The 20,090-nt window shown below is 44.1% G+C and overlaps 1 protein-coding gene across 3 annotated transcripts in view; it reads right to left on the bottom strand.

The window, feature by feature from the left end:
* The window catches only part of CAB39 (calcium binding protein 39), a 91,159-nt gene that overhangs the window by 49,735 nt on the left and 21,334 nt on the right, over positions 1-20,090 (bottom strand). For 2 of the 3 annotated variants that reach the window (XM_075937496.2, XM_075937497.2), the window contains one exon: positions 11,306-11,463. In XM_075937496.2, coding sequence (XP_075793611.1) covers positions 11,306-11,419 — 114 coding nt within the window. In that variant the 5' untranslated portion in view covers positions 11,420-11,463. Of the gene's footprint in view, positions 1-691; positions 824-11,305; positions 11,464-20,090 lie in introns of those variants that run through there. The other variant, XM_006114244.3, reaches the window with a different exon arrangement.

Here is a 20,090-nt window from a genome sequence, read left to right as displayed (position 1 = left end):
CAACCCTTTGGGTATAAATGAAACCTAGCCAAAAGGCGCTCTTCATTGACAAAAATCTATTAAATAGCATGCAGCTAACATCTTAAAAAGAAGTTTCATAATGTAATTAAGGCCTCGGTTCAAGTCCCAAGTAGGAGTAGCACCACCTATCTGTGGGGACTCATTGAGCAAATCTGTTAAGAACCATAGCTGGGTGAGAAAAGAATGGAAAAGCCTACTAGGGGTGTGTGAACAGCTAGTATTGCTACTAAGCAAAAACCTAACAAAATTCATAGAAAGACACCATGGCTATGGCTACACTGTGCCCGTTTAGCACAAGAAATATGCAAATGAGACAAAGAGGCTTCGTTTTTGCGCAAGAGGCTTTTGCACAAAACCCCCCCTTGCGCAAGAGCCATTCTTCCACATATTTTTCAGGAAGAATGGCTCTTGCACAAGAAGGGGTTTTTGCGCAAAAACGGAGCCTCATTAATTATGTAAATGAGGCTTGGCAATATGCCATGCTTTCCCTCATTTGCATATTTCTTGCACCAGATGTTTTCAGCTGCAACAGGTAATCCAATACCTTAGAGGAGGAGAGTGAGTTAACCAAATCTGACAACTGCTACACCAAAAATAACATTCCCATTTCTGGAGATACTTCTTGTAAAAGTAGCTTCTTTTTTCGCCTGCATCTTAAAACATGTTGTACCTGTGAAACAGGGTATCTCTAGTCCTGATAACTGTTGAAGAACCATGCTGAGAGCCTTAGAATATGTAGGTTGGGGTGACATGTTCGACTGGCATCTTGAATCAGCAAAAAAAGGACTGTTCAGAAGATGCCCTAGAGGGAGAGAATAAATCTCAATAGATATGGACACCAAACTCATCTTGGTGCAATCAATAGTACACTGGCCCAATCTTTTGTTTGGTCTTGTTGAGAACCTTTGTCCATGAGATGAGAAAAGTAACTCTTAGGGACTGGGATTGAGACTCCCCTCTTGAACAATAGTTGATGAATTTTTGTAATGTCTTTCTACAGTTGAATGACTGTAGAACAGACAGTAACCTGTCTACAACTATAGACAGGTCTATACCAAACTGGAAGGTTAACTTAAGACAAGCAACACCATCATCATTGGACCTAACCATTTCAGTTCTAAGATCAAGAACACATTCCTGCTCATCCAGAAATATAATTTATGCCATCATGTGCCAACAGTGTCCATCTGCTATGTATATTGGACAAACTTCTCAGACACTTTGCCAAAGAATCAATGCACACAAAAGACATCAGACAGTTTCACAAAGAAAAAACAGTTTCTTGCCATTTCAACCAGAATGGGCATTGTCTCAACGACCTGATTACCTGCATCCTGCTCCAAAGAGATTTTAACCCAAGACTTCAAAGAGAAGCCTCTGAACTGTCATTCATTCTTAAGTTTGACACTTTATGAATGAGCCTTAACAAAGATGCTAATTATCTTACCCATTACAAAGATAGCTTCCCCAATTATCACCTCTAATATTATCTCATAGACATCCCCCCTCTGTTCTAAAATCTGATTTGTCTATTTTATGTGTATTCACTTTTTTGATTATATCCCTTTGGTATATATGGTCATGCCAATTTTCTTCCACAATTTGATCTGACATGTATCCCAGCAGTTGAAAACAGTCTGTGTTACCATATTAATGGTATAAACTAACTTAAGATTTATTAGCAAAGAGTCAGAGAGGTTAAAGCAAGTAAAATACAGCAATAGATAAAAATCACAGTTGTTAACTCCATACAGTGGCAGTGATATAAAACTGCTAGTTTCCCAAAAAATTTCCAAAAGGGCTACCCATATCTAGGGATCTCCTCCTTCTAGTTCAATTATTTCATCCTGCTATAATCCAAAAAGTACAGATATAGGATCTTTCTTTAAATCCATACTTACAATATCTTCCCACAGAAAACAAACTTATTGTCTCTACCCACATGGACTTTTCCTTTGATGAGTGTGGAATGCACTTTGAGCCTGACAGCAAGTCCCAGCACAGCGGCCTTTTGATTTGGAATTAGCATCTTTTCTAACAAAGTCCAAGGCTTCTCTGATGACTGATGAGTTATTTATCACATATTTACAACAAGAGCAAATAGTGAAAACAATGCAGAAAGTGTCCCATTAGTTTTCATGAAGTTTAAACACCAGTGGCTGTCAAACTTTTTGTATTGGAGACCCATTGGAGAAGTGATCTGACCTATATTTAGCAGTAGTACATTACAAATGGGTAAGATTTAAATCATTCACTCAAATACAAAAGCATTTATATTTTATTTAAATCTTAAATGTTACAAGTTTCACATTAACAACTGCAGCAGTCTCCTGAGTTGCCAGCTGCCAGCTGTCCTTATACTTTGTTTTTTTTTTTACAAACATTTAAAATGTAATTAACTAACAGACAAGTCATCACAACACTAAATGTACAATGTCCTTAAAACTTCTACAACTATCTCTCATCCTCCCCATTCACATGAACATCTTTATTCATTGACTGAAACAGAAATACAAGTTTTCCTGCTTTTTCAACTTCCAGTCTATTTCTTAGCTTTGAGTAAATATTAAAACAATTAAAATATTCTCTCTGTGCCTGCAGGGGAAGCTACTGCTATGAAAAGTTGGTCTACCAAAAGATAGTTATGTACCTTCCATAACTGATGTTTTTCGAGATGTTACTGATGTTCATTCCAAGTTAACTGTGTACACACCTTGTGTACAGTTGTTGTAAAGCTTTTACCTTATGGGGCCCTTAAGTTGGCAGTGGAGACCTCTAGAGTGGTGTCAGTATGGCAAGGTGTATAGTCCACTGCCGACCAGCCTCCCCCCTCTGTCAGAGTAAATTTCTACAAGAAGAATTGAGAGGGTTTTGGAATGGACATGAGCAACACATCTTGAAGACCACCAGTTACAGAAAGTACATAACCATCTTTTCTTCTTCGAGTGATTGCTCATGTGCATTCCAAGTTAGGTAACTCCCAAGCTGCTATACGGAGGAGCTGGAGTTAACTGGTCAGCCATTTGCAACACTGCCCTTCCAAACACAGAGTCATCTCTAGCCTGGTGTGGGACTGAATATGGGACATGAATGTATAAACAGATACCCACACAGTTGCTCTACAAATGTCTTGGATCGAGACATGAGCAAGAAAGGCTGTTGATGAGGCCTGTGCCCAGGTTGAATGGGCTGACAGCTGGGGGGCTGGAACCCATGCTAAGTAATAGCATGTGCAGATACAAGACATAATCCACAAGGAGATCCTCTGGTAGGTGACAAGGACTCCCTTTAATTGTCAGCTATTACCACAAATAACTGATTAGACTTCCTAACCAGCCTAGTGCACTCAAGGTAAAAAGCTAACGCATGCCTGACATTTAGGATATGTAGGGACCAGTCCCTCAAGGTAAGGTACAGTTCTGGGTGAAAAACCAGCAGGAAAATATCCTGAGAAACATGAAAATGGGGCTAGGTCTACACCTTAAGGCTATGTCTAGACTGGCATGATCTTCCGGAAATGCTTTTAACGGAAAAGTTTTCCGTTAAAAGCATTTTTGGAAAAGAGCGTCTAGATTGGCATGGACGCTTTTCCGCAAAAGCACTTTTTGCGGAAAAGCGTCCGTGCCAATCTAGACGCGCTTTTCCGCAAAAAAGCCCCGATCACCCTTTTCACAATCGGGGCTTTTTTGCGGAAAACAAATCTCAGCTGTCTACACTGGCCCTTTTGCGCAAAAGTTTCGCGCAAAAGGACTTTTGCCTGAACGGGAGCAGCATAGTATTTCCACAAAAACACTGACAATCTTACATGAGATCGTCAGTGCTTTTGCGGAAATTCAAGCGGCCAGTGTAGACAGCTGGCAAGTTTTTCCGGAAAAGTGGCTGATTTTCTGGAAAAAATGGCCAGTCTAGACACAGCCTAAGAGCTTTTGCACAAAACCGGCCATTTTTCTGCAAAAACTCATGGAGTGTCCACACCTCAAGCATGTTTTTGCGCAAGAACAGAGGGGTTTTTCTGGTGTAGGTATTCCTCCTACTACAAGGAATAACTCCTTTTTGTGCAAGAGCTCTTGTGCAAAAAGGTGCGTGTGGAAGTGGAACAGGGTTTTTTTTTGCTCAAATCAAAAAAGCATAGGTGTCCTGGTAGCTATTCTGTAAGTAGCAATCAGTTTCCTTTTGAGAGCGCATCCATGCAGTCTGGATGCTCTCTTGCGCAAAAGCACATCGCTTTTTTGATGCGCTTTTGCTGTGTGGATGTGCGCTTGCACAAGTAGTATTACCTATAGTGTAGACATAGCCCAGGAGACAACTTTCAGGAGGAATACAGAGTGGGGTCTTAGATGTACCTTATCTTTAAAGAACACAGTATAGAGAGCTTCACGCATTAATGCTTTAAGTTCAGAAATCCTTCTGGCCAAAGTAATGGCCACCAGAAACACAACTTTCATTGACAAATACAATAGGGAAAATATTGTTAACGGTTCAATAGGGGGTGCTATCAACCTTGACAAAACCAAGTTCAGGTCCCATTGTGGTATTGGGTCCCCCACTGGTGGGTATAACCCGTCCAAACCCTTCAGGAACCATCCCACCAATCAGTCTACAAACACCGAGCGCCCCCCAGACTGAGGGTAGAACACTGAGATTATGTCCAGGAGCACTCTAATTGATGTGGCTGCAAGTTCATGATGCTGCAAACTCATGAGGTAGTCCAAAATTAGGGGAAATGGTGCCTGCAAAGGCTGAACATTTTGTTGCAGGGACCATACTGAGAACTTTTTCCACTTTGCCATGTAGGTGACCCGCATGGAAGGCTTCCCGCTACTGAGGAGGACCAAGAGGCACCCTCTATGAACACGTCTGCTCTATCAAGTTCAACCACTGAGTCTCCAGTATGTCAGGTGGAAGGCCTGGAGACTCGGTGCAGGAGCCTGCCCTGGTCCTGAGAGAGCAAGTCTAGAACCATGGCAAGAGGGACAGGCGAGTCTACAGATGTTTCTAGCAGCATTGTATACCAGTGCTGCCTGGGCCAAACAGGTGCTACCAAAACCATACCTTCCCTGTCCTGGCATATTTTGAGCAGCACCTTGTAAATCGGGGGGGGGGGGGGGGGGAGGCATTCACTAGGCCTGATCTCCAATGAATCAGGAACACATCTTCCAATGACCCCTGCCAAGATTGAGGTAGGAACAAAAAAAAATAGAGCACTTCCTATTCTGCCTGGTGGCAAATAGATCCAGACAGGGATGTCCCCACCTCTGGAAAATGCCTTGGACTATATTCCGTTGCAGGGACCAACTGTGACAGTGAAACAATCATCAGGCGCAGTCTGCTATGGAATTTTAAGACCCCAGCAGATGAGGTGTCATAAGGTACATTCCGAATACATACCTCCCATGACATGAATGCTTCATGACATGGGAGAAGAGTAAGCATCACCCTGGTCTGTTGATATAAAACATCGCTGTGATATTGTCTGTCTGGACCGAAATGCATCTGCTTCAAAGCTCCCTTCCAAAGAACTTATAGACAATTGGACTGCCCTGCATTCTTTGACATTGATTTGCAGGGAAAACTCCACCTGTGACCTCATCTCCTGCATCTTTAATTTGCCCAGACGGGTGCTCCACCTCAGGATTGAGGCATCCGTGATTAGTGTCAAAACAGGGTGGGGTGCACAAAATGGAATCCCCTCACACATTCTGAGAGGGTCTGGCCACCATTGGAAAGAGTTCAGCACTGGATGTGGAAGAGTTAGTCAGATTGTGACTGTAGTCATGGGGAAGGCCCCAACCCCTGTATCAGTTCACACACTTTCAAAATGGGATTGGAGAAGCGAAGCTTTGGCAGCAACTGAGTCTATGTGACCCCCTATAAACTCTATTGTCCAAGATGAGATAAACTTCTGGGCATTCAACACCAAACCCAGCCACAGAAACATTCTTCTGACAAGGTCCGTGTGACCTTCCACAAGCGTCTTGGACGGTCCCTTGACTAGCCAGTTGTCCAGGTAAGGATATACCTGGACATTGCAGCACTGGAGGAAAGCAGCAACCACTTCCATGCACTTTGTGAAAACCCTGGGCGCCGCAGATAGGCCAAAGGGTCATATCATAAACTGTTAATCAGATAACCCCAGGAAAAATGAAAATACACGTCCTTCAAATTGAGGGCAGCAAAACAATCTCCCAGATCCAGGCATGGAACGATGCCAGGAAGGTCATGCGAAACTTCAGCTTTTTTAGTCACCAACTTAGGCCTGCACCTTCTGAAGGAGCTGCTTGTGAGAAGGGTCCCTGAAGAGGGACATGAAAGGAAGGTGGGGGGGTGGGATAGAAGAGAACCAGAGGGAATATCCCAGTCTGACTGTGTCTAGCACCCACTTGTCTGTCATGATCTGGGCCCAGACAGGATAAAACTGAGATAACGGTTCCCAAATGCGGAAACTGGATCCAGGATAAGAAATGGAATGCCACCCTCGCACACAACTTCAAAAACTTTTCCTAAGCCCTGGTGACTGCCTGGAAGAGGCGTGCTTGTGTTTATCCCCTCCACCCCCACACACACTATTATTATTAGCATTTGGAGGGCGCTGGTGTCTCCTACGGTTGCCACTTCTATCAGAATCCTGCCTATGATGAAACAGGTATCAGGACAGGAGCTTCAAATGTTTGTGTTGGGTGGAGGGTGTATGCAGGTTCAATTAGACATTCAAGACAGGAGTCATGGGGATCCCTATAGGCATAAACTTCTGGCACTTAGTATACAGTTTAAAACCATGGATCCAAGGCACGTTCCTGTGCTGGGGATGGGAACAAATACTCCCTGCTAAGAAAACTATTTAACAACTACTGGCAACTATCTAACACTTAACTAACTACAGGAACAAAGCTAGGGATTAAAACTTGCTCTGAGGAAAGAGAGAGAGATAGCTTCAATTAATATCACTGGTGGACAGTGGGCTATATACCTTGCCACACCCAACTTGGAATGCACAGGAGCAATCACTCAAAGAACAGGCAATCATAAAGTGATCTATCCTCTGTCGCCCATTCCCAGCTTCTGACAAACTAGGTTAGGCTAGTATTACTGGGTCCCATTGATTATCCTTATTCCACTAAGTTTTTGTGATGCCTATTTTATCAATAACCTCATTTAATACAAGGTACTCTAATTCACCCATCTTATTATTTAAATTACTAGCGTTTGTATATAAGTACTTTAAAAACTTGTCACTATTTAGCTGTCTACCATTACATAATGTTATTAAATGGGACTCTCATTTTATCATGTCTCCAATTCTCTTTAAGCATGATTCTCTAGCTAGACTACATCTCTTATGATGCATTAGAGTCCCTGGCCATGGTACAACACTGCCCTCACTTCTCCAGGAGGACAGAGGAAACAGCTCTACAATTGTTTCCCATCTGGGAATACAATTATTTGGGTAGCATAATCAAACACCACAAATCCACAGGGGCCTTGTTCCCAAACCAAGCATGATCAGTCTCAAATTCAGAGGCTAGAAAATGGGCTTTCAAAATCATTCCATATGCGTATTCCAGATGGGTCCACTGGTTAAATCAAGCATATTCTGAGAAGTCTCTTAGTGAATGCCCTTTCCCCACACATTTCAGACAGTAAATGTGCCTTCATCTCCACTGGATAGGAGGCATAATGCCTGAATGCATATGGCATCTACAAGAAATCAGCCAAAAATGATATTTGAATTATGCAATAAATACCTATATATATTTATATGAGGGGGAAAAAAATCTTATGATTTGGAACTATGCAATTGTGCAACAGCACAACCTAAAATGTATGCCCTTCCCAATTTCCTCCTATTGTTTGTTACATGTCTTTTCATTTCAAAATGAAAGCTCATTTCAAATGAAACCGTCTCAAAAACCTTCCAATTTAAATGGTAATCCTCCATCTTTCAAATCCATACATTAAACTAATTTACCAAATTTACACAGTTGAAGTTTGCACTAAGCAAATTACCAATAAAATATTTTTAAGAAATAGATTAAAGCATTACAACATCGAGCAACAGGGAAGGCACAATAATAAAAAAAGGAATTAAGGACTAGTTGACTATCCTGTCTACTATCCAATAAGCATTTGCATCCCTAATCTGAATGTTTATATGTAAGTGACCTCAAGAACCAAAGAAATATGTTGCAGAAGAAATGTCTATGTAGGTGCTGCATATTCTACCCAACACTGAGCCCAAAAAGGAAGCTTTGCAGAGGAAGGAAAATTATCTGTTTAAATATAATGCGGATTTGAAAGTTACTAGTTTATATCCTGAAAAACACAAAAATTTTAAAATCGTCTGAGCACTGAATGTCCCTTTGATTTGGTTCTACAGATAACATGTACAGCTTATTTTTCAACTTTTTTTTCTCCAAAATTCAGTGTACTAAAAACATTCTGCATTCAGAGATATAGTATGTATGCATCAAGGCTTTGGTTATGTGAGCATTTAAGGTAATATATACATAATTTTAAACAAAGATCTTTAAACTGAAGACGCTCTAGGTTTAGACTTTCACACAAACAATTGTTGATTTCAACCAAAAATGTTTACACGCTGGTTATAGAAATTTTAAATAAATCCATAGTACTAGTGTTTGATGTAAATTGTAATCACATTCTTTTCTTTAGGTTACTGATTATCCCTTTTCAGAAATCATTGTCAAATGCTGACTGACCTTTCATTAATCTCCACTAAATGCCTGAGGAATTTCCCTTCAAAATGCTATATGTACACAGAATTATACACAGAATGAACGATTATTTCTTCTTCTTCTTTTTTTTTTTTTTTTTAAATTAAAAGATCCAGAGCACAGGTTCTCAAACTGTAGTCTGTAGAGCACTCCATTCAAAAGGTCCACGGGTAGCTCTCTCTAAGGCTGTGGTCACCAACTTGTTGATCGTGATCAACTGGTTGATCGGGAGGGATCGACCAGTCGATCATGAAGCATTCAGGGCCCCCCCCCCCAATTCTCCCCATCCTGAAGAAGCCCCACTACCTACCTCCGAAAATGGAGGTAGTGGTGGCTTCCCATGGGGTGGAAGGAAGTCCGGCAGCTGCGCACCACTTCCAGGGTTTCTGGAAGTGCGCTGCCTGCTCCCCTCCTCCAGGTCTGTGGTGTGCTGGGAGGAGGTAGGAGTCCTGGAGGAAGTCGTGTGCTGGGGCTTATTGGGGCGGGGGAGGGGTTGGGGGAAGGGATAAGGGGAAGCGTGCACTGGGGCTCGCCTCCTCTGCAGGGGAGGAGGTAGGAGTCTCAAGGGTAAGTGCACGCCAGGGAGGAGTCCCGGGGGGAAGCGCGCACTAGGGCTTCCATCCTGGGGAGGGGAGGCATGAACCAGGGCTCTCCTCCTCTGCGGGGGAGGAGGTATGAGTCCAGAGGGGAACCGTGTGCCGGGGAGGGGGGAGGAGTCCTGGGGGGGAAGCGTGTGCCGGGGCTCCCCTCCTCTGCGGGGGAGAGGGGAGGAGTCCCGGGGGGAAGCGTGCACTAGCGCTTCCCTCCTGGAAGGGGGCGGGGGAAAGAGGGGAAGGGAGGCGTGCACCGGGGCTCCCCTCCTCTGCAGGGGAAGAGGTAGGAGTCCTGGGGGGGAAGTGCATGTCGGGGAGGGGAAAGGAGTCCCGGGGGGAAATGCGAGCCGGGGCTTTCCTCCTTTGTGGGGGAGGGAGGAGGAGTCCCAGGAGGAGGCTCTTGCCAGAGCTTCCCTCCTCTGTGGGGGGGAGGGGGGAGGGGTGGGAGGGAAGCAAGTGCTGACAATTCCCTGCCCCAGCCAACACCCTGCCCCCTGTTCCCACTGGCACTCTGCTCCCACTGGCATCCTGTCCCTTGCCTCCACTGACACCCTGTTCTCTGCCCCAGCACCCACTAGCACTCTTCCCCAGTACCATGTCCCCTGCTCCCACCAGCACAGTTGGGGCCACATTAGCGAAGCTTTGGAGGAGGGGTGGTTTTTTTTTTTTTTTTTTTTGCGCCTCTCACTTGTGTGGTCCCAACTGACTTTTCGGTGACCCCTGAATCAAAACAGGTTCTCATAAATAAAAACAATGCTGAAACTTTTTGCGTTTGACATATTTTATTTAAAAATGATGCCTGGCCAACAAACCCCCATCTGTCCACAGCATCATAACACTCCTGCACACGCACTCCCAGACTCTAGGTTTGAACCTATCATACACTGGAACCCCCTGTCCTGAGCTTCTCACGTCCCCAAACTCCTGCACCCCCACATCCTCAGTCTTATGCCACAACACTCCTACACTATCCACACACTACAAATCTGTGTCCTGAGCCCATTATACTCCTAAACCTCCCTGCCCTGAGCCCTTCCCATCCCCCAACCCAAACTCCTGCACCCACCCTCACATCCACAAGCCTGTGGCTTGCTCAGTACCCCAACCCTCCACCTGAGTCCAACACTTCCCAGCCTGGAGCACCCTCCCTGAGCCAGCATCCCCTCCTCCCCCTTCTCCTGCATCCAAATTCCCTCCCAGACCTTGCACCTCTCGCCCCTTCCCACACCCAAACCCCTCATTCCCACCCCAGAGCCTACACATCCTGTCTCAACCCAGTGAGGGTACAGCTAGACTGCAGGAGTTTTTCCAGGATTCTAGAGGTATCCCAGAAAAACTCTTCTGCATACAGGGATGCATTTGTTCTTCCACTTTTTTTAAGCGAAAGAGAAAATATGCTCTTTCAGTAACCCCTATATTCCTCTTTCCATGAGGAATAAGGGGACTTCCAAAAGAACGGGGTTTTCTGACATTTGGTCCAGTCTAGACAGGCCAAATATTGGAAAAACCTCTTCCTACAGAAGGATTGGGAAAAAAAGCAGCAGTATAAGGGTTGGGGATAGCAAGTGATGGAGAGGAGGAGAACAGAGAGGGCAGGGTGGGGCTTCAAGGAAGGGGTGGGGCAGTAGATCTTGGCTGTTCTCTCATTTAAAAAGTGATCTTGGGTGTAAAAAGTTGGAGACCACTGCTCTAAGGTTCCAACATTCTAAGGCCGCTAAAGAGAAAATCTTCCAGCTACTGTGCATATGCATACACCTGATTCGAATGCACAAGAACAAGCACTCAAAAAATATACAACTTTTCTTCATCTTTAGTGTGTGAAGGGAAATCAAAATATTTCCTATATAGTTAATACACATTAATTTTTAAATCCTGTAAATATTGATTACCCTCCCACAACTGAAGTTTAATATTTCAATAGCAAAAGAATAAACACTATAAAAAGTACCATAAATATACCTTTTCTGCCTTTTTGTCAGAGATATCCTGCTTTTCTAGAACTGCCATACTCTCCTTCAGATTTTTCACTATATCTGCAGGAGACTTGTGGGACTTGCCAAAGGGGAATGGCATTATTGCAAGCTATAAAGGTCTTCCTTCTGTAGCTCTTGCTTCACCTGTAAACAGAAAATAAAAGAATATCAAAGGAAGAAACAGTGAGTCAACAGTAACAACATATGTGAAGATCTAGAAAGCATTATAAAGGCATCAGTATACTATGCAATGTAATTCAATTAAACCAGAACACAAAAAGATGTCATCCTGAACACTAAGTTGTACACAATTTGAGTATCTAATTTTCAAGAACTTTCAACAAAGAATCCAAGAAATCACACTGAAGTTATTTCATGCTTCAGCTAGAAATTAAAAATTATACCTAGAACCAGAGTAGCATACAAATGGCACAGTTGAAAGTCACATGCTAGAAAGATAAAAAATATGATTATTTCAATTTATGTTGGCAAGAAACATCAAATCACTAACAATAAGATCTGACATGGCTCATTGTTGCTGAATGCTGAAACTTATTTTCAAATAAGTGGCTGCTGACAACATGATTTTATTACCAGGACTTAGAGCGTTTAGGGTCATAGTCTATCCAACTGAAGATCACATTAACAGAGACAGTTCTTTTGAAGGTGTGGTGTGCCCTCTGCCTTGTATTAGCAAACCTTTTGAAGGGATAGTTAGCATCTGCATTCAATATATTAATGCCTTTATATAAATTAAATAGGAAAAACTTTTTCTCTAATACCAGAGCCTTAATTCCTAAACTTGAGTATCTTAGAATCATAGAATCATAGAATAATAGGACTGGAAGGGACCTCGAGAGGTCTTCATTCACACAATAGCTTCCCCATAAATTTCACAAACTCTATTTCCAGAATTCTAGACCAGCTACAAGTAAACAGAAAATACTGCACTGAAAAATACTGATGGGTTACTTCTGTGGGAAACAAATGATAATATCATTACAAACAAAAGATGTCATTCTGAACATCAGTTATTTTTCTATCCACACCTGCCAATGAGAAAGATAATGAGTCAGCATGGATCAGTATAAAACATTAACATCTAATTTACAACAAAACTTCTAATCTAATACAAACACCTTTTATATGTTACTTAACAAGTTTCTCCCTCAACTCATAGATATAAATACTGAAATTTGGTACGTTCACTGATTATGGGCTTCAAAGTTTAGTTTGATCTTTCCATCACAGGTCACTAAAAGCATTTCAGTTTTAAGATTTCAAACATTTTTACTGGTGAATTAGGCGTAGTCATTTGCAAAAGTTACAGCTTGTTACATGTCTGGTATAATTCAACAATCTGAAGAATTGAACATCTATTTAAGATTTTATCACAGAAAATCCCAATAAATATGTGAACCAGGTACATGATAAAATTTACTGTAACATAACTGTTACATGCATCCTGCCTGGATGAACAAGGCAGGTCCAGACTCAAATGCCCAACCCCATGGGCAGAAATCAATATGATCTCCACCAGTGGTGGAGTTGCACTAGTGTGGCCCAACTCAGGTATCACAGTCACCGGCTCCGTAGATCTAAGAGTGGGAGATGGTCCTGTCTGGCCTTTTTTTTTGCTGTGGCAGCAGAGACTGATCGTGCGGCACTACAAGGTCTTGTTCTCTCAGCACTGGCCATGCTGACAGTGCCGGAGCACTCCACATAGAGGATGAGGTACTTGTTGCAGGGTCCGTCAACCCAGGATCAGAGTGCTGCTTCCATTAGAGCATGGTTGGGCAATAATTTTTGATGGGGAGAGGGTCACTCCAAGATTTTGGAAAGTGGTCAAGGGTCGCACTCTTCCAGGATATTAATGGAGAAGGTGCAAGGTCTGGGATAGAGGTTGGGTGCAAAAAGGAGCTTGGGCTAAGGGAGTGTGGTGCAGGAGGGAGAATGGGGTCTGTGAGGGAGTATGGGTGAAGGAGGGGTGGTTGTGACCTAGGGCAGGGAGTCTGGGATGCAGGATTTGGGGATGTGATCTAGGCTAGGAGGGACTTGTGATCTGGGGCAGGAGATTGGGGTGCCGGATCTGAGAAGGGTTATTTGTACAGAAGGGGGCAGAAGGTTTGGGTATGTGGGGGGGCAGTGGGTTAGGGAAGGGAGGGGCAGGCGTGCCAGAGGTAGGCTCTGAGAGAAGGTGGCTTGTTGTTCCATGTGGCTCCACTTGGGCATGAGAGGGAGGAGAAGGAGGGGACAAGTAGGAAGGGAGAAGGCTTCTTACACTGGCCCTGCTCCCAGCAAAAATTCTTGGCTCCTATTGGCCGGAAACTGAGAGATTGGCCAATGGAAGCTAAGAGATTTTGCTGGGGGCAGGTACAGCATGAGAAGTCTCCTTCCTCCCTCCCCAGCTGCCAGTTGTCCTCCACTTCATACATTCTAAAACATGAACTGATCTCTGTTTAAGGGTTCCAGCGAGGGGGCCATGGGCCAGATTTGGTGGCTTAGTGGGCCGGATTTGGCACGCTGGCAGCCTCTTGCCCACCTCTGTATTAGAGAAACTGTCAAGCGTTGATCTCTATCTTCTAAAGTCTGGTGCCAGAAGATCTTACAGATGGCATAAAGAGCCTTCTGATAGCTCTCTCCTAAGCACTTCAAACAAGCAACAAGTGTAAGGATCATTTTTGGGTATACAGGGCATCCCCGCTATAAGTCACCCGCTATACGCTGGGGTTCTGCACTAGCGTCACTGACGCTTGTGGGAACTGTTCCATTTTAAGTCATCCCATTCCCCACTCTCCCATCACGCAAAAAAGACCAATTTCCGCAAACTGAAGTCAGCCACGGGAAAAAAAAATGTCCTTTGCTTTACGTCCTTCCACTATATGTCAAGTACAGCAGGTACACATTGTACACTTCAAGTAGATTTCACAGGCTTTAAAGCCCAGAGACTCAGGTATGCACTGGAAATGCCCCCTTTCCCAAAGGAATATAATCTAACTAACCCTATTCAATACCACTACTACTAAATCCTAGAAAACAAATAAAAATTATGTAAACAGCTGCTGCTGTGCTTGTTGAAACAAGAGCACAGAGAAGTTCCAGCCAACCGTCACTGGCGGTAAGTAGGACTGGAGGAGGGGGTAGGTCAGCAGGGCTCCACATAGGGAGCCATGAAGGCATGACTATAGGGGGTGCTTAGGCCGATGCTACAACTAGCTGCAAAGGCAGGGTTTCCCAACCTATGAGTCGGGACCCAAATATAGGTCGCCATTACATTTCAAAAGGGTTGCCAAGTGTCTCCTCAGGTGGCTCTGCCGTCCCTCCTCCCCGTTTCTGAATTGCCATGGGTCACCAAGTGTTCCTGAATTGTCAAAATGGGTCCCCATCTGGAAAAGGTTGGGAACCGCTGTGCTAGGGGAAAAGTCTTCTGGCAACTGCGTACGTGCATGTGCACGTACCTAATTGGAATCAACATAAACACTCAAAGAAGAAATTATACTTTAGGGCCAAAAGTGCCTACATTTCTTGTCAAAATTATCATGCTCCATCCAATGCAAAATATCAGCATTGTGCTTGTCTGATAGAAACACTATCAATTATCATGCAGTAGCACCTAAAAATCCAAACCATGACATCTTTTTTACAATAAAACTTAAAAAAACAACAAATAGTCTGGTAGCACTTTAAAGACTAACAAAACATGAAGATGGTATCATGAGCTTTTGTGGGCACAACCCACTTCCTCAAATGACCAGAATGTTGGATGTCCAGAACTAAAATAAATAGGGGGAAAAGTGGGGGGAGGAGGGAAAAAATGGGAGGAGGGGACAAGAAGAGGCAGTGGGTATAAAAATATCAAGGGGAAAGAGGAGCTGGAATGTATCAGGACCTAAAGACTGGATAGTCAAAAGAGGCACACAAGAACCATTAGTAGGCAATAAGAGAGGAACAGTACTAACAGCAGATACTATACAAAGAACTATTGGCACCTTCATTGTTTGGTAGGTTGATAATGTCCCAGACATCAGGTATCTTTATTTAATCCATTAGCAAGAGTATCAAACTTGTGAATGAACTGTAGTTCTAGTCCTTTCCTGTGTACTACTGCAAGTGCTATTGTTTACCACCTTGTTTCATGCAGTAATGAATTATTTGTGATATTACCCAAAAGGTGGTAAATTTGAAAAAAAAAATCCTCTTCTCTAGCCAGAGAACAGACTTTTGAATGAAAGATCATAAATGTCACCTATTAAGGGATTTTCTAAAGAAAAGCTATTATAAAAGCTATTAATGGCTTTTCTATCTTCCCTCCCTCCCGCATCCTCACTCACTTTCATCAGGCTGGGACAGAGGGCTGCAGGATTTTGAGTGTAGGAGGGGCTCAGACGGTACACGTCTAGACTACAGGCTTTTGTCGACAGAAGTTGTCGACAGTATCTGTCGACAAAGCTTCTGTTGACAAAGAGCGTCTAGACTACATCCAGTTCTGTCGACAAAGCAGACAACTTTGTCAACGTGACAGTGTAGATGCATAATGCCTTCTGTCGACAGAGTTCTGTCGACAAAAGGCGTTATTCCCCATAGAATGAGGCGTTATTCCCCGTAGAATGAGGTTTACAGCCGTCGACAAAACTGCTGAGTTCTGTCAACATTATGTTGACAGAATTCAGCAGCAGTGTAGTATAGTTCGTAGGTATAGTTTTGTTGACAAAAGTCCCCTTTTGTTAACAAAACCCTGTAGTCTAGACACACCCTGAGCTGAGCCTGGGGCAGGGAATTGAGAGCAGGAGAGGGTTCAGGGCTGAAGCAAGGAGCAGGATCTGAGAGGGAGTTTGAGTGTGTTGGGCGGCTCAGGGCTGGGACAAGGATGCAGAAGGGGATTCAGAATGAATAGGACTTGACGAACAGAGGCGAAAGCCGCTCGCTAGCCCCGTACTGCGCATGCGCAAGATCCACATTGAGCACACATGCGCCGCAAATGAACAGGGAGCCCAGCTGAAATCTACTCGCCATGGACGAGTAGATTCAATACTTTGTTGAGCCCTGAGAATGAAGATTCTGGGAGGGAGTTTGAGTGCAGAGGGAGTCAGGGCTAGGGCAGAGGTTTGAAATGAAAGAAAGGGTTCATAACAGGATCAGGGGTTTGGGATACAGGCCTCAGCTGGGGACTGCTTATGTCAGGTGGTTCCTGGGTAGGGTACAGTGTGGCTAAGGCAGGCTCACCTCTGCTCGGGCCCTGTACCACTCCTAAAAGAAGCCAACAAACTCCCTCCAGCCCAAGCCCTGTTATGACCCTCCACTCTGTAAAGGGTGGGATTTAGGGGACCCGATATCAGCACCCACTCCTCCGTCTCTCCTTCCCTGCACAGCAGCCGTGGGGAGGGTAGCTTTAAGGCAGAGGGCAGAAGAAGCATGGCAGTGGGGGAAGGGACAGCTGAAGTGCAGACACTTGATAATCTCCTGGCCAAACCAGTCAGGATACCTGTCAGAGGCTCCAAACAGGGATGAGAATGGTGAACAGGTGGTGGCTGGAGCAGTCCCCGCCTGTGCCAGGGGCACTCCAGCCTGACTGGAGCAGACTCTGCCCATGGCAGGCAGGGGCGCTCCAGGTCAGCCAGACTGGTGTGGGCCTTCCTGCCTGCGCATGTTTAACTGGTTAACCAATTACAGTAGACTTCCGATAATCCGGCACCTTTGGGACCCAGGTGATGCCAGATTATTGGATATGCCGGACTATCAGGAGGTACTGAGCCAGTGGTAGTGTAATTGACTAACAACTTCTTGAAGCAGCTGCCTGCCTCTCGCCCCCTCTCTGCAGCCGCCGCTTGCAGGCTTTGCCTCCCTGCAAAACGGCGGAGGGTTCGGCCCTCACCGCGCCGTTCCCTGCCACCACCAGTGGCAGGAAAGGAAAGATAGGCCAGTCAGTCTTACCTCGGTTCCTGGAAAAATCATGGAAGGGATCCTTAAGGAATCCATTTTGAGGCACTTGGATGAGAGGAAAGTGATTAGGAATAGTCAGCATGGATTCACAAAGGGCAAGTCGTGCCTGACCAATCTGATTAGCTTCTATGATGAGGTAACTGGCTCTGTGGACATGGGGAAGTCAATGGATGTTATATACCTTGACTTTAGCAAGGCTTTTGATACGGTCTCCCACAATATTCTTGCCAGCAAGTTAAGGGAATGTGGACTGGATAAATGGACGGTAAGATGGATAGAAAGATGGCTAGAAGGCTGGGCCCAGCGGGTAGTGATCAATGGCTCAATGTCAGGATGGCGGTCGGTTTCTAGTGTAGTGCCCCAAGGTTCAGTTCTAGGACCAGTTTTGTTCAATAGCTTTATTAATGATCTGGATGAGGGGATGGATTGCACCCTCAGCAAGTTTGCGGATGACACTAAGCTGGGGGGAGAGGTAGATACGCTTAAGGGCAGAGATAGGGTCCAGAATGACTTAGACAAATTGGAGCATTGGGCCACAAGAAATCTGATGAGGTTTAACAAGGACAAGTATAGAGTCCTGCACTTGGACGGAAGAATCCCAAGCATAGTTACAAGCTAGGGATCAACCGATTAAGTAGTAGTTCTGCAGAAAAGTACCTGAGGGTTACAGTGGATGAGAAGCTGGATATGAGTCAACAGTGTGCCCTTGTAGCCAAGAAGGCTAATGGCATATTAGGTTGCATTAAGAGGAGCATTGCCAGCAGATCCAGAGATGTCATTATTCCCCTTTATTCAGCTTTGGTGAGGCCGCATCTGGAGTATTGTGTCCAGTTCTGGGCCCCCCTACTACAAAAAGGATGTGGACGTATTGGAGAGGGTCCAGCGGAGGGCAACCAAAATGATTAGGGGGCTGGAGAATATGACTTATGAGGAGAGGCTGAGGAACTTGGGTCTGTTTAGTCTGCAGAAGCAAAGAGTGGGGGGGGGGGGATCTGATAGCAGCCTTCAACTTCCTGAAGGGAGGTTTCAAAGAGGATGGAGAGAGGCTGTTCTCAGTAGTGACAGATGGTAGAACAAGGAACAATGGTCTCAAGTTGTGGTGGGAGAGGTCCAGGTTGGATATTAGGAAAAACTATTTCACTAGGAGGGTGGTGAAGCACTGGAATGGGTTACCTAGGGAAGTAGTGGAGTCTCCATCCCTAGAGGTGTTTAAGTCTCGGCTTGACAAAGTCCTGGCAGGGTTGATTTAGTTGGAATTGGTCCTGGCTAGAGCAGGGGGCTGGACTTGATGACCTTCTGAGGTCTCTTCCAGTTCTATGATTCTATGATACATTGCAAGCCTGTCACCTGCTGATCCAGCCGGAGGTAGTGTAATTGACTAACAACTTCTTGAAGCAGCTGCCAGAGCACTTCTGGGTTCCAGTTGGTGCCTGACTATCGGGAGTGCCAGACCACACGATGCCAGACAATTGGAGTTTTACTGTAATCAGGATTTTATATCCCTAGCTCTAACATCTACAAGTAGATCCCGTAACCACTGACTTAGATCGATCACTTTTTGCATCTCCTCCCTCAAATACCAATGCATCTATCTATCTCCCTCTCTCAAAATAGACATCTATCTGGGATGGTCTAGATGGTACTGGGTCCTGCTATGAGGGCAGGGGACTAGACTCGAAGACCTCTTGAGGTCCCTTGCAGTTCTAGTGTTCTATAGTAATAATGGGCTAAAACACTGATTCTGAGCTGGTTAGACCAGAATGCAAGTCTTTTTAAAAACAAATAAAATTCTCAATTCAATTTTAAACCTTTCATGATTATACTTACACAATATTCTAGCAGTGAACTATGACGACCCCTTTTCTTTAAAATGCTCATTTAGTGCTATGTTTAAGATGTTAGCATGAAAGGATAGATTCTGCCAAATTTCAATCTTGGCTTTTCATCCAATTTAGCAACAATCACATCTTTACCATTTTTGGGATAACAGAGACTCATGCTGAAGAGTATAATCATAGGTACATTTTAGTGCTAATCACTAAAACATCTCGTAGGATCAAATTCATCAATGTTATTCTCTTCTACTTTTATAATGAAAGTTCCATTCAATGGTATATTTGATTTCTGAGAATCAAATAAAATGTTTTCTGCTCTTGTTGAGATAAGCACAAATCCTTTTTTCATGTTAACTTGTTTGATGATGTTTAAATTTCACTTTAGACAGATTGTTCTAATTATTTTAATTTAGTGTATTGTTTCCTACCTCTTCCATCTGTTTTAGGCATGTTGAGTGAGATGAATTCATACACGGATGTTTGACAACTACTAATCACCTACTAGCACTATTTACAAACATGTTTCACATTTATTACATACAGTCTGTCTAAAAAATCCCAACCTAATACAGGGGTTCTCAAACTTCACTGCACCAAAAGTTCTCAAACTTTCCAGCAACAAAAATTACTTTGTGACGCTAGGAACACGAGACTGAAGACTGAGCCTGCATGATCCCTGTTGCCCCGGGCTGGAGAAGACAGAAGGGGACAAAAGTGAAGTCCAAAGGCTTCAGCTCCAAGTTGGAGGCCTGTAACCCATGTTCTGCCACTCTGGTTCAGCTTTCATTCTGGGTCCCAGTAAGTCTAAGTCAGCCCTAGTGTCCCCATCAAAATGAAGTTGTGACTCACTGTGGGATCTCCACCTATGACAAAATGGAGATTATGAGAATTTTATTTCCCTTGTTATGCTACAGATTTCTACTGTCCTGGAGTAACCCCAAGTGTGCCCCAGTTTCCCTGAGCACTGCAGCAATACCTAGATGGAGATGGGAATTT

Source organism: Pelodiscus sinensis, chromosome 10 (assembly GCF_052426305.1).
Source record: "Pelodiscus sinensis isolate ZL-2025 chromosome 10, ASM5242630v1, whole genome shotgun sequence".
Lineage (NCBI taxonomy): Eukaryota > Metazoa > Chordata > Testudines > Trionychidae > Pelodiscus > Pelodiscus sinensis.
The sequence above is the reverse complement of the archived record's forward strand: the minus strand, read 5'-3'. Positions and strand labels throughout refer to the sequence as shown.